General features: G+C 43.5%; 1 protein-coding gene across 2 annotated transcripts in view; it reads left to right on the forward strand.

Moving 5' to 3' along the window:
* ME3 (malic enzyme 3, NADP(+)-dependent, mitochondrial) overlaps nucleotides 1-12,050 on the forward strand; it is a 181,708-nt gene that overhangs the window by 77,036 nt on the left and 92,622 nt on the right. For both annotated transcript variants that reach the window (XM_006755871.2, XM_006755872.2), the window contains exons 2-3: nucleotides 6,211-6,344; nucleotides 9,171-9,320. In XM_006755871.2, the coding sequence (XP_006755934.1) occupies nucleotides 6,214-6,344; nucleotides 9,171-9,320 (281 nt within the window). In that variant the 5' untranslated portion in view covers nucleotides 6,211-6,213. The remainder of the gene's footprint in view (nucleotides 1-6,210; nucleotides 6,345-9,170; nucleotides 9,321-12,050) is intronic.

Consider the following 12,050-nt stretch of genomic DNA (forward strand, 5'->3'; position numbering starts at 1 on the left):
TGAACAGCGGGAGGCTGGGGCAGGGGCCCAGCTTGGTGGACTTACTGTCTATGAGCCCTGCCACCTGATGGTAGGGTCTATTCAAATATCTTCTCTCTAATGTCGTAAGATTTACCCTGGGAACTTGGGCAATGCTCAGCCCACCAGTAGAGTTCAGTGACTAAGCCAGAGATGATCACTCAGGGAAGGTGATAAAATAGGTAAAGTCAGAGGTGACAGCTAAAAGTTTAACACTGGTAGAGTATTAAACCAATTGCACCAGTTCTGGGCCTTTATGCTAGAGGAGGCTCTTGAAGTCACCCACCTTGCCTCTGTGAGGTCTAAAGATTCCCTGGAGAAGCCAGAGCTGGTGGAGAGGGACATTTGACTGGGGGAGTGGCCAGAGCAATGATTCTGTAACAATAAAAATAGGTCCCTAGTGGTATGCTCTGAATACCACCAGGTTATAAGGTTGAAATATAACTATGAGAATTAGCCATTTTTCAAAAACCACTTGCCCTATTTTGAGATCTTTGTTAAAAATAATGTATGAGTCTGTTTTTGTTTTGTTTTTAGAGTCCATATATATTTGAAACCATATTATCTTTCTCTGCCTGATCTATTTCGCTTAGCATAATACCCTGGTCCATCCAGGTTATTGGAAACAGCAAGATATCATTCCTTTTTATTGCTACATAATATTCCATTGGGTATATGTACTGCATCTTCTTTATCCATTCATCTGTCGATGGATACCTAGGTTGCTTCCATATCTTGGCTATTGTAAGTAATGCTGCAATGGACATAGGGATGCATATATCTTTTTTAATTAATGTTTTTGTTTTCTTCAGATAGAAAGGAAGATTATCAGAAGGGAGGGTGTAGGGATGGGTGAAAAGGGAAAGGGGAATGTAGTCAATAATATTGTGATATGTTTACACAGTGAAAGATCATTCCTGGAATTAGTGGGGTAATCACATCGGAAGATATAAAAAGGTCAAATCACTATATTGCACTGAAACTAATGTAACCAATATGAGAATATATACCAACTATACATAAATAAAAAATAAATTTAAAACATTAAGACAAAAGAACATATATGCATAACCCATAGACACAGACCACAGTGTGGTGATGGCCAGAGAGAAGGCGTGGTGGAGGCTGGGTGGCAGTGGGCAAAGCGGGGAGGGGAATAGGGATATCCGTAATAATGTCAACAATACAAATACAATGTAAGTAAATAAATAAACCAGATAATATAATCCATAACTCTATCTAACCAGGCGCACAGAAACTGTAATTTCTCAATGTGATAAGAATAAGGGCCCCACTGTCAATTCCTCCATGTTGTAAGACTTAGAACTCCTTGTATAGTTATGGGAATTGTGACTGTTGACATACAGACCAAGAGCCTAAGTGTTAATTAACAAAGTTTTTTCCCTTTGTAGAGAAATGCAAGTTCTAATACTTTCCCCCTACATCCTAGTGAATCTTCCCCTGCCTGTGCCATTTCAGAGGCCAGGGGACAGCTAAAGTGCCTGCATTGCTGTTCTACAAACATGTAAATCTGAAGTAGCCCTAACATTAGCTTCAGGATGAAAAGAAGTTTCTAGTGGTACTTTCTTTAAAAATTCGTGAAATTACCAGTGGCTAAATGGTCATACTTTTTCCTCAAATACAAAAGAAGCTGGTGGCAGCCAGCCAAGAGAAACACTTAGCTTTGGGGAGAGAAGCGGACTGCTATTAAAAGCCACAGCAGTCATTAACTAAGATGATGTCATTAGTAAATTCCTGGGCCGCTCTGGGATCCCCAGGGCCAAGGAGACAGGATCACAGTCTTTACTAAGCCAGTGAACACTCACCTGCCTAACGGTGTCTAGTGAAAGCCCTCAGTCTCCAGGGCCAGCTGGCTTCCTGCAGAAGGACCAGGGGCCTCTGCTGCACCACTTGCGAAGCTGGTGGCCAGCACAGGGATTTATGAACTGCTGACTTGGGGCTTTGATGAGGAAAAAGGTGGGAATTTTATGTGTGCGGAGTACTTTGAGAAATCTCTGTGAGTCACACGTTCAAACAGAGTCGAGTCTGTCTCAGGATGCTAGATCTTTCTTACAGTTCCAGCAGGCCTTCTGAGAGGAGGACCCATTCTTCAGGATTTTCTTAAGCTGAGTCATCGTCGTCGTTATTTTACGAAAACACAAGAGGAGCCTGGTATTTGTAGCTTTAGGGACCCACAAGTGACCAAACAGAGAGGAAATTGGGAGTAGCCAAGGAGCCTGACTTTTATTCACGTTTCTTCTCTATTTCTGTTTTTTTCCACTCCTTCCTCACCCCCTCCCCATCCAGCTCCCATGTCTGAGGTCATCTCACCAAGGCCCTGGCAGGGTGCACACTGTAGTGGCAGGGATGCAGCCTGTGATCAACTCCTGGTTCTGCCACTTACCTCTCATCAAAGAGATTATCTGGGGGGCGGGGGGATTATCACATATATAAAATTATCAAATATACTTATTAATTATTAAATAACTAGCATCCTGGTTTAAGAAACAATAAAGTATGGGCAAGAGCTTTGCAACTTCAAGAGCATCACCTAACCTTTCTTGCTTAGTAGTCTTTTCATCTGTCAAATTTGGTTGTAAAACCTCCCCCAATGTGGTTGTAGATACTCATCAGACGCCTATCCTTAGAGCTGATGATAGCAATGACATTAGGGTGGGGCTGATCAATATATGGGTTTGATCTCCTTGTCATTATTTAACTCCCTGTAAAAGTGCTGTAATCATTGTAGATGAGGTAGTTTTCAGCTGGTGGAGGAATGAGAGGCGTTCTCATGCTCCCTCCCTTTTCAAGCTTCCTCCCCCCAAGGGAGTCTGAGGAAAGCTAGACTCCGGTCAGCATAATTCAGGTCTCACTATCACCTGCCCAGCCTTCTTCACTTCTAGGAGGAACCTCGAATTACTTGGAGCTCATTACCCAGAGTTGCCTTAGGTGTCATCAGCCTTGAATACAATGGGGGTCATACTGACAGTGTTAGTTTAGTTAGTTAGTAGTTAGTTAATTGGTTGGCTGATTAAAATTTTTTCTCAGCCCCCTACACAATCCCCCTCCCCCCCCCCAGGACTGTGGTCCCTTCCTTGTTGATGTCCCCACCCAGGGACCACTCAGGGGCTTGGCACTGTCTCAGTTCAGGGCCTCCGTGAGAAAGCTGAGTAAGCGGAGGCAGTACCGGACCAACCCCCACACCAGCAGAGCCACCTGAGCCACATTGTACGTACATATGTTCTGTTTATCCATTTGTATGTTGGTGGACCCCTGAGTTGATTCCGCCTTTTGGCTGTTGTGAATAATGCTGCAATGAACATTGGTATCCAAGTATCTGTTCAAGTCCTCGATATCAGTTCCTTTGGGTGTAGCCCTAGGAGTAGAATTGCTGGGGTCATAGCTTTTTGAGGAACCACTAAAATATTTTTCCATAGAGGCTGCAACATTACATTCAGTACCGGACCAACCCCCACACCAGCAGAGTCCTCAGAAAAGGACTCTCTTTTTCACCATGTGTGGCACCTTCTCATTTTGGGTGGGGCAGCTTGTGTGCCTCTGTCTCACAGTGACCCTTATGAGGACGGTTCCTACCACTTCTGCCAGCAGACACTGTCCCCATAGGGCTTAATTGGGTCAGGAAGCCGATTCCATGACATTCTATTCATTCCCCATCTCTCCTGCCAGTGCCCAAAGCAGAAAATGCCGTCCTCTGAAAGACACTGGTAAGAGAATAAAAAGACAAGGCACATACTCAGAGATATAGTTATACAACGCGTGTCTGATACAGGACTTGTATTTAAAACATGCAAAGAATTCTTTTAAGACAGGTTTTGTTTTGTTTTTTGTTTTGTTGTTTTGTTTTTGCTTTTCAAAGTTGTTTATTTAACGCTCATTAATATCATTTCCTTTAAACATTATTTTTGTACCAAGATTTCTAACAGTCTGCCCGCCCCCCCTCAGGCAGTCATACCTACTACCATACCTATTTCTCAAAAGCAGAAAATGAGATAAAAAATTGAATATGGTGGTTTTTATGCAACAGTGATTCTAGGGAGGACAAGTGACTATCAAGGAGAGTGTGACAGAAGATGAACAATTGAACTATAATTCACTACTACACATGACACCCATTTAAAGTGTCTGATTCAATGGTTTTGAGTATTAAACACACTATTAATTTTTTAACTTGTGGCAAAGTATATATAACAATATTTCCCATTTTAACCATGTTAAGTGTACAATTAACTGGCATAAGTCCATTCACAATCATCACCACTATCCATTCCCAAAACTTTTCATTACCCCAAAACAAAATGCTATAGCCATTAAGCAATAGCTCAGCAATCCTTCCACCCCCAGACTTTATTATAATCTCTAATCTACTTTCTGTCTCTATGAATTTGCCTATCCTAGTTATTTTATATAAGTGGAATCACATAACCTTTGTCCTTTCATAGCTGGCTCATTTCATTTAGCCTAATTTTTTAGGGTTCATCCATATAATAGAATGTATCAAAACATCATTCCTTTTTTATGTTTGAATAAATTTTCATTGTACGTACATATGTTCTGTTTATCCATTTGTATGTTGGTGGACCCCTGAGTTGATTCCGCCTTTTGGCTGTTGTGAATAATGCTGCAATGAACATTGGCATCCAAGTATCTGTTCAAGTCCTCGATATCAGTTCCTTTGGGTGTAGCCCTAGGAGTAGAATTGCTGGGATCATAGCTTTTTGAGGAACCACTAAAATATTTTTCCATAGAGGCTGCAACATTACATTCCTGCCAGTAATGCACAAGGATTTCAATTTTTCCACATCATCACCAACACTTGTTATTTGCTGTTTTTTCAATTACAGCCTTCCCAGTGGGTGTGAAATGGTATCTCATTGTAGTGTTGATTTGCGTTTTCCTAATGGCTAATGATGCTGAGCATTTTTTCATGTGCTATTGGTCATTTGTGTATCTTCTTTGGAGGAGTGTTTTTGTTTTGTTGTTTTTTTTGAGTCATTTGCCCGTTTTTTTGTTTGTTTGTTTGTTTTTAAATATATTTTATTGATTTTTTACAGAGTACAGGATGAAAAGGCTGCGCTGCACTCTCAATGTCCTGCTACGACCTCCTACATCAAGGAGATTGGTGTATTTTCATGAGAGGCTGGGACCCTCCTGGGGACATGCCCGCAGCCCAGGTACATGCCCTTGGCTGGAATCAAACCCGGGACCTTTCAGTCCGCAGGCCAATGTTCTATCCACTGAGCCAAACCGGTTTTGGCCATTTGCCCGTTTTTTAATTGGGTTGTTTTTCTTGTTGTGTTGAGTTGTAACAGTTATTTATAGATTCTGGATATTAAACCCTTACCAAATATATGATCTCCAAATATTTTCTCCCATGCTGTGGGTTATTTTTTCACTTTCTTGATAGTATCCTTTTATGCACAAAAGTTTTTAGATAAAGTCAATTTATCTAATTTTTCCTTTGTAGCTGGTTCTTTTTGTGTCATATCTAAGAATCCATTGCCAAATCCAAGATCATGAAAATTTACCCCTATGTTTTCTTCTATGAGTTTTATAATTTTAGCTCTTACAGTTAGGTTGCTGATTAATCTTAAGTTAATTTTTGTATTTGATGTGAGGCAGGGTCTAACTTTATTTATTTACTTATTTACTTATTTATTTTTGCATGTGGAAATCCAGTTATCCCAGCACCATCTCTTAAAGAGACTATTCTTCACCTTAAGTGCTATTGCTAAATGAAGAAGCCAGTCTATATGATTCTGAATGTATCACTATTGGATCATTAGCTCTGATAAATGTACCATGCCAATGAAAAATATTAATAATAGGGAAAACCAGGTGAAGGATCTTCGACAACTCTTCATATTATCTTCTCAAACTTTCTATAAATTTTGAAGTTATTTTAAAAAAAAGACAATAACTTCAACAAAAACAAGCCAAAAAAACGACAATGTAGGTATTTTCCCCATTTTTCCAGGAGGAAGCTGAAGCTCAGAAGAGTCAAAGCAACTGGCACAGACTGCCCCACCACTCAATGGTATAGGTGGGGTTTGAGTCCCGGGCCTGTTCTGTTGGGTCACAGTGACTTTGGCCTGTCTGTAGATAAACCTGTTCTGTTCCTTGGTTTCTTGCATATCCATTTATATGTCTGTGTTTCGCTCTTGTTCTCCCCAGGGGATGGCCTTTACACTTGAAGAAAGGATGCAGCTTGGGATCCATGGCCTAATCCCCCCCTGCTTCCTGAGCCAGGACATCCAGCTCCTCCGGGTCATGAAATCCTACGAGCGGCAGCAGAGCGACCTGGACAAGTCAGTGCCTACATCTGCTCTCTCTGCCTAGACCTGGGCTCCACTGTGGTCCAAAGAGTGTCTTCTGTTTACTCTCCAACCAGGAGAGACTGAGAGCCTTTCCAAGAAATTCCAAACCCAGCCCAACCTTCCAAAGGGGTGGTGATCTCCCTAAGGGACAGGGATTGTTATGATGGAGGCATGTCCTGGGAGGACTGGGAAGAGAAACTGAATTCCAACCAGTGGAATTTGGGAGGGCCACTGGGAAGAAGTGGGACCTGAGTCAGCCCCAGAAGCACCGACAGGACTGCAGCAGACAGCAGTGGGTTCACGGATGGCATTTCATAGGAGAACAAGTAGAGTATAGCTATAGGGACAGGTGTGTTAAGTAAGTGGTACATGACCCAGCTTCCTGAAACAAGGGGAACATGGTAGAAAAGAGGAGAAATGGACAGGGACACCTTGGGAAGGACCTGGTATGTCATATGTTGGCGGCTTATGGGGAGCAGTTAATAATCCTGCCACCCTCCTGGGTTCTCACCAGTGGGATCATAGACATGAAGAGGCAAATGGGAATGACAGGGTCAGCTTTACTAAAGAAGGTTGTGACCACATTGTGGCCACAGGTCACATGGAAAAGCCAGGACTTGACCTCAAGTAGCTGGCTCCAGAATCTGTGCTGTTGACATCTCTGCTACCCCACAGCTAAGAGGCTCAATTCTAGTGCTAGAATGTATTCAAACCATCATTTTACCTTTAGTAGTGAAAGTTACTTAGCCTCTCTGGGTCACTCCTAACTCAGAAGGCTCTAATGAGGATTAAACACATTAGTATTTGTGATGTGCTTAGAACAGTGCCTTGCATATAGTACATACTATGTAAGAATGTGTTAAATAAACATGTCACCTTCTGAAGTGTAGGAAGCAGGGAGGGTTCCCCCTACCTATCTATAGAGCTCAATGGCCAAGACTTTGAATCATTAAGAGTGTGGTTGTCCCCCTAGGGGAAGAACTCAGCAGCTTGTCAGGGTCATCACACCCATCTGCCTATGTCCCCCCCACCCCACCATGGCATCCATTGCTTCTAAGCAGCAGTGGATAATCCCCCGACTCTTGAAGCACTAACCTCTTTGTGTATTATTCACATTAACTCCAAGGCTATATACTCCAGCACAGGCCAGATATTCTCTTCCTCTGTTCATCCCACTCAGACTGGGTCTAGCCATGTCACCCTGGAGAGCAAACCAGAAAGTACACAATGAATCCAACTAACAACGTGAGATGTGTCCTAACTTTGAACAATCTGAACCTCCTTCTTTTGTTAAATTTACAAAGAAGAATTTGATCCCAAAGTGAAATCCTCTTTCCTAAAGATACTCAACTCTAAAAGTTAAAGTCAGCAGGATGGACATCAATATATGCCTGGGAAGACACGCCTGCCGGGAGTAGGAGATGTGTCTGATCCTGGGAGTTCCAGAGGGCTTACTGCACATGCTTTGTTGACAACGCTGACCGCCCATCACCCCCTCCCCCCGCCGCCCCTGTCATTCCCAGGGGCCCATCATTCCAGCAGGTGCTTGAGGAAATGCTAAGAAGGCTTCTAGCTTCTTTTGGATAAGGGCAGTGGTGTGCTGGTAAATGTTTAATAACTGGTTCTGGGGTCGGGGGTGGGGAAGCCCTGATTTCTAGTATTTACCCATTTTTCACAGTGTGAATAATCTCACCATGACTGAGATTAATTTATCAATTTGATATTACTGAATACAGAACTTGGAAGATATGTGTACAAATGGCTACTGCATAAGAAATTCTTACACTAGAAATGAGTAGATATCCTGGCTATTCTAAGCATAAACCCTACCTTCCTCAAAATAACTTTTAAAACAAAATTTTTCATTCTGGACCAGTGCCTTGGGACAGGAGCCCCATGATATTACAAGACTTCCCCAAAGTCACATAGTTAGTAAACAGCAGAGCTGGGATTCAAACCCGGGACCCTGACTTCGCACCTAGAAGTCATTCCCCTATTGCAGGATCTCACCCCCTTCTAGTCTAGGATCTCAAGTGCCTCCATACTCTCTCCCAAACTGTGGTCAGTCCAGAAAGGTTGTGGTATCAGCAATCACTCACACCTCATTGTGAATTCTAAGCCCTGAGTGTTTTTGTTTCTCCCAGAGGCTTTGCATTTTTAGGCATGTGAATGAAAGGCTCTTTTCCTGGGCTTAGTGATTTCAGGTTTCAAGGACGAGACAAGAGAGAGATTTTGGAGGAACGTGCTTCTTGAGATCAGTTGGTCCTTGGCCACTTGTGAACTCTGCTGTGACAGAAACCAGCCCTGTGTGATAGGAGAGGCCAGTTCTCATAGCACCGGTGTGCCCTTGCCCCTACTCCACCCTCAGAGTGTTACTGCTCTGTTTCATTCATTAATGTCCACATAATAGTAACATAACTAACCCTCTGGCACAGCGGTTGAGAGCACAGACTTTGGAGTCAGATTGCTTAGGTTCAAATCCCGACTCTGCCACTTGGTGAATCATTTCATTTCTCTGTGCCTTGGTCTCCTTTGTCTCTCAATTAGCAACCATGGTAGTACCTACCTCATAAGTCGTTGGGAGTTTTAAGTGAATTAATGTAAAGTACTTAGGACAGGGCCTACACCATGTATAGTAACAAGCACCATAAGACAGATAATACTCTTCACAGATGGTAAGATCGATGTTTGGGGAGATGGGTGACTTGCCTGTGAAGGTAGCTGAGTGGGAGCCCTGGGTCTTTGCATGAGCGGCCTCCCCTGCTGCCACACAGGCTGCTCATGTGAACAGTGTGGTTTCTTGTCTCCCTTTCCAAGGTACATCATTCTCATGACACTCCAAGATCGGAATGAGAAGCTCTTCTACCGCGTGCTGACGTCGGACGTGGAGAAATTCATGCCCATTGTGTACACACCTACCGTGGGGCTGGCCTGTCAGCACTATGGCCTGACCTTCCGCAGGCCCCGGTGAGCCACCTCGGGGTCAGGGCGCAGGGAGGGGATGTCTGCTAGAGAGGAATCAGTTCTTTGTGCTGCCCTTGGTTATTGGGACTCAGGAGGCTACATCCTGATTGGGCAAGCAGCCCATCAAGGAGGCATTTGATTTTAAGCCCTTGCTCAGGAAAATGACCCTGTGAGCAGAGATATGAGCTGAGAGAGTATTTAGCAAGAGGATAGCAGAGCTCCTGCACCTCAGAATAAATGCCCAATGTTGTCCAGAGTTGGCCTGAGAGGCATTTCATTTTTTTCTCTCATTATCTACCTAACATCTCCCCTCTGCACCTCAGAATAAATGCCCGATGTGTTGTCCAGAGTTGGCCTGAGAGGCATTTCAGTTTTTTTCTCTCATTATCTACCTAACATCTCCCCAACTACCCCTGTTTTTCTGGTCCTCTCCAAAGTACCAACAGCTCTATTGCCAGTCTGCACCAATGAATAACGGAGTGTCAGACAGCAAAGAGTGAATTCTTTTGCTTACTCAAAGGACCAGTATTCCTTCCTTTGGGATTGACTCAGATTCCACATAAAATGTCATTTTGTTAGGCATAAAAAGAAATTGGCACTACGTTTTCTTTTAGAGCCAAAGAATTTGGGGGCGATTTTCCAAAGAGATTGTTTTTCATGGGAGAATTTTCAAAAGGTCTTCAGTGCAAGGTGCCTGGTAATTACCAAAACGACCCTTTCACAGGGGTCGCCTAAGACCATCCTGCATATCAGATATTTACATTATGATTCATAACAGTAGCAACATTACAGTATGAAGTAGCAACGAAAATAATTTTATGGTTGGGTCACAACATGAGGAACTGTACTTAAAGGGCCAGAAGGTTGAGAACCACTGATCTAGAACATCTTGTTAATTTGGAAAAGCAGTCCTCCAGTGCTAAAGCCAGCATTTGGGATGAGCACTGCACACCGATCCCTGGCACCCCCGATGCCCGTTCTCATCCTTTCCTGGTCCCACTGTTACCACTGGCAGAGACATCGTATCAGGCCTCATCTCGATGGGGGTGTCCAGCTGTTGAAGCAGACGTGTCCTCACCACTCAGAGCAGCCATGCTTCTGCAGTTTTATTGGGGTGAGACACTGAACCATGGTCCCAGAGCAGTCATGGTGTTTAAGCTGCCTCTTGCAACAGGAAAGAGACATGGGGAGCTCGTGGTACATTTCTAAAGGATGCAGGACACTATTTACCCCCCAGTTCCTACTCAGAAACAGTGCTTCCAGGTCCCCCCGCCTGCACAGTGCAGCTCAGTTCCAGTCATTCTCTCCTCCAAGGCCATCAGCAGCCCCCTAGGCCTTCAAGAAACAAGTGTAACACTTTGACAAAATTAAGCCTGCGTAGCCCAGCTCATAGTCAGAAATCCTATGTTCTAGCTACACTGATCTATATTCTCCATGCCCAAGAACACCTAATGTTTTCCTCCTGCACACCTTTGCAGATGTGGTCCCCTCTGCCTCAAACTCCTGCATTCTCTCCTGTCCTCATTCTCTACCCATCAAAATTCAGGTGATCCTTCAAGGCCCAGGAGTCAGCTTCTCTGTAGAGCCTTCCCTGGTCACCTCACGCTGAGCTGATCACTGCCTTCTCAGCCTCCCCCATGAGCTCTTACACATACTTCTAGTCCATAGTTTTATTTTTGCACCTTGTGTTTTTAATTATCTGTATATCAGTCTCCTTTCCCAGAACACTCATTAGATTTTTGCACCAAAATCAGTCTCCTTTGTATATCAGTCTCCTTTCCCAGAACACTCATTTCTTGGGGGGTAGGAAACATGTCAGATCCATTGTGTATTCGAGACCAGTGCTTGGCAGGTAATTGCCTCGCAGATGGGAAAATAGCCTTGTGTGCTGGCTAGGAGTTGTATCTCCTTGACCTTGGGCAAGTTTCTTATCCTCTCTCAGCCTTAATTTCCACATTTCTGAAATAGAGGTAATAATACCACCCACCTCAAATGATCATTCTTAGGGTAAGATGTGATCATGGATAAGGTGCCTGGCATAAATGTATGTGTCTGTTTCCTTCAGTAAGTATTAAACAAGGAAGGAAGGATTAATAAATGTAGAGTCATGTTATGCATATGCACTTCTAAATTTGTAGAAAGAAAGCAGAGTCATGGACCATATAATGAACTAACACATTTAACTACAGACATGATTTGGCTCTTTCAAAACCCAGCGTTACCTAGAGAGGTCCTTTAGCCCTTAAGGCATGGATCACTGCCTCCTCTGGCTTACGCTGAGACCTTATGGAACTGTGAGGCTGTCCCACTCCCACCTCCCACTCCCAGGCTCTGTGGAATCCCTCCTTCCACAGACTCCATGCACTAGATTGTGGATTCTGTTGTTGGTCCCAGGCAAACCAGTCCAAGGGTCAGAAACCTGACTAGGCAACAGTCCCATGAAGGTAGGATTTGCCTCCAGAGCCCACTCCACAATCCAGGAAACACACCAGACTAAATTTGAATTAATGAGCATTTATGGAGCAACTAGTAGGTGCTGGGCATCGTGTAGACACTGTAAAGTTATCCCAATGAACGAAATCTGTTTTTGACCTCAAGCTATTTACTAGCAGAGTGTGGGAGGGGGGAGGTAATAATAATATGTTAAATATAATAGGAGTTATAAGGAAATAGGATATATAACAGGGACAAAGAATTACAGGAATACAAGGGAGAGGAAAATTTATTTTCCCT

This window comes from Myotis davidii, unplaced genomic scaffold (assembly GCF_000327345.1).
Source record: "Myotis davidii unplaced genomic scaffold, ASM32734v1 scaffold430, whole genome shotgun sequence".
NCBI classification, from domain to species: Eukaryota; Metazoa; Chordata; class Mammalia; order Chiroptera; family Vespertilionidae; genus Myotis; species Myotis davidii.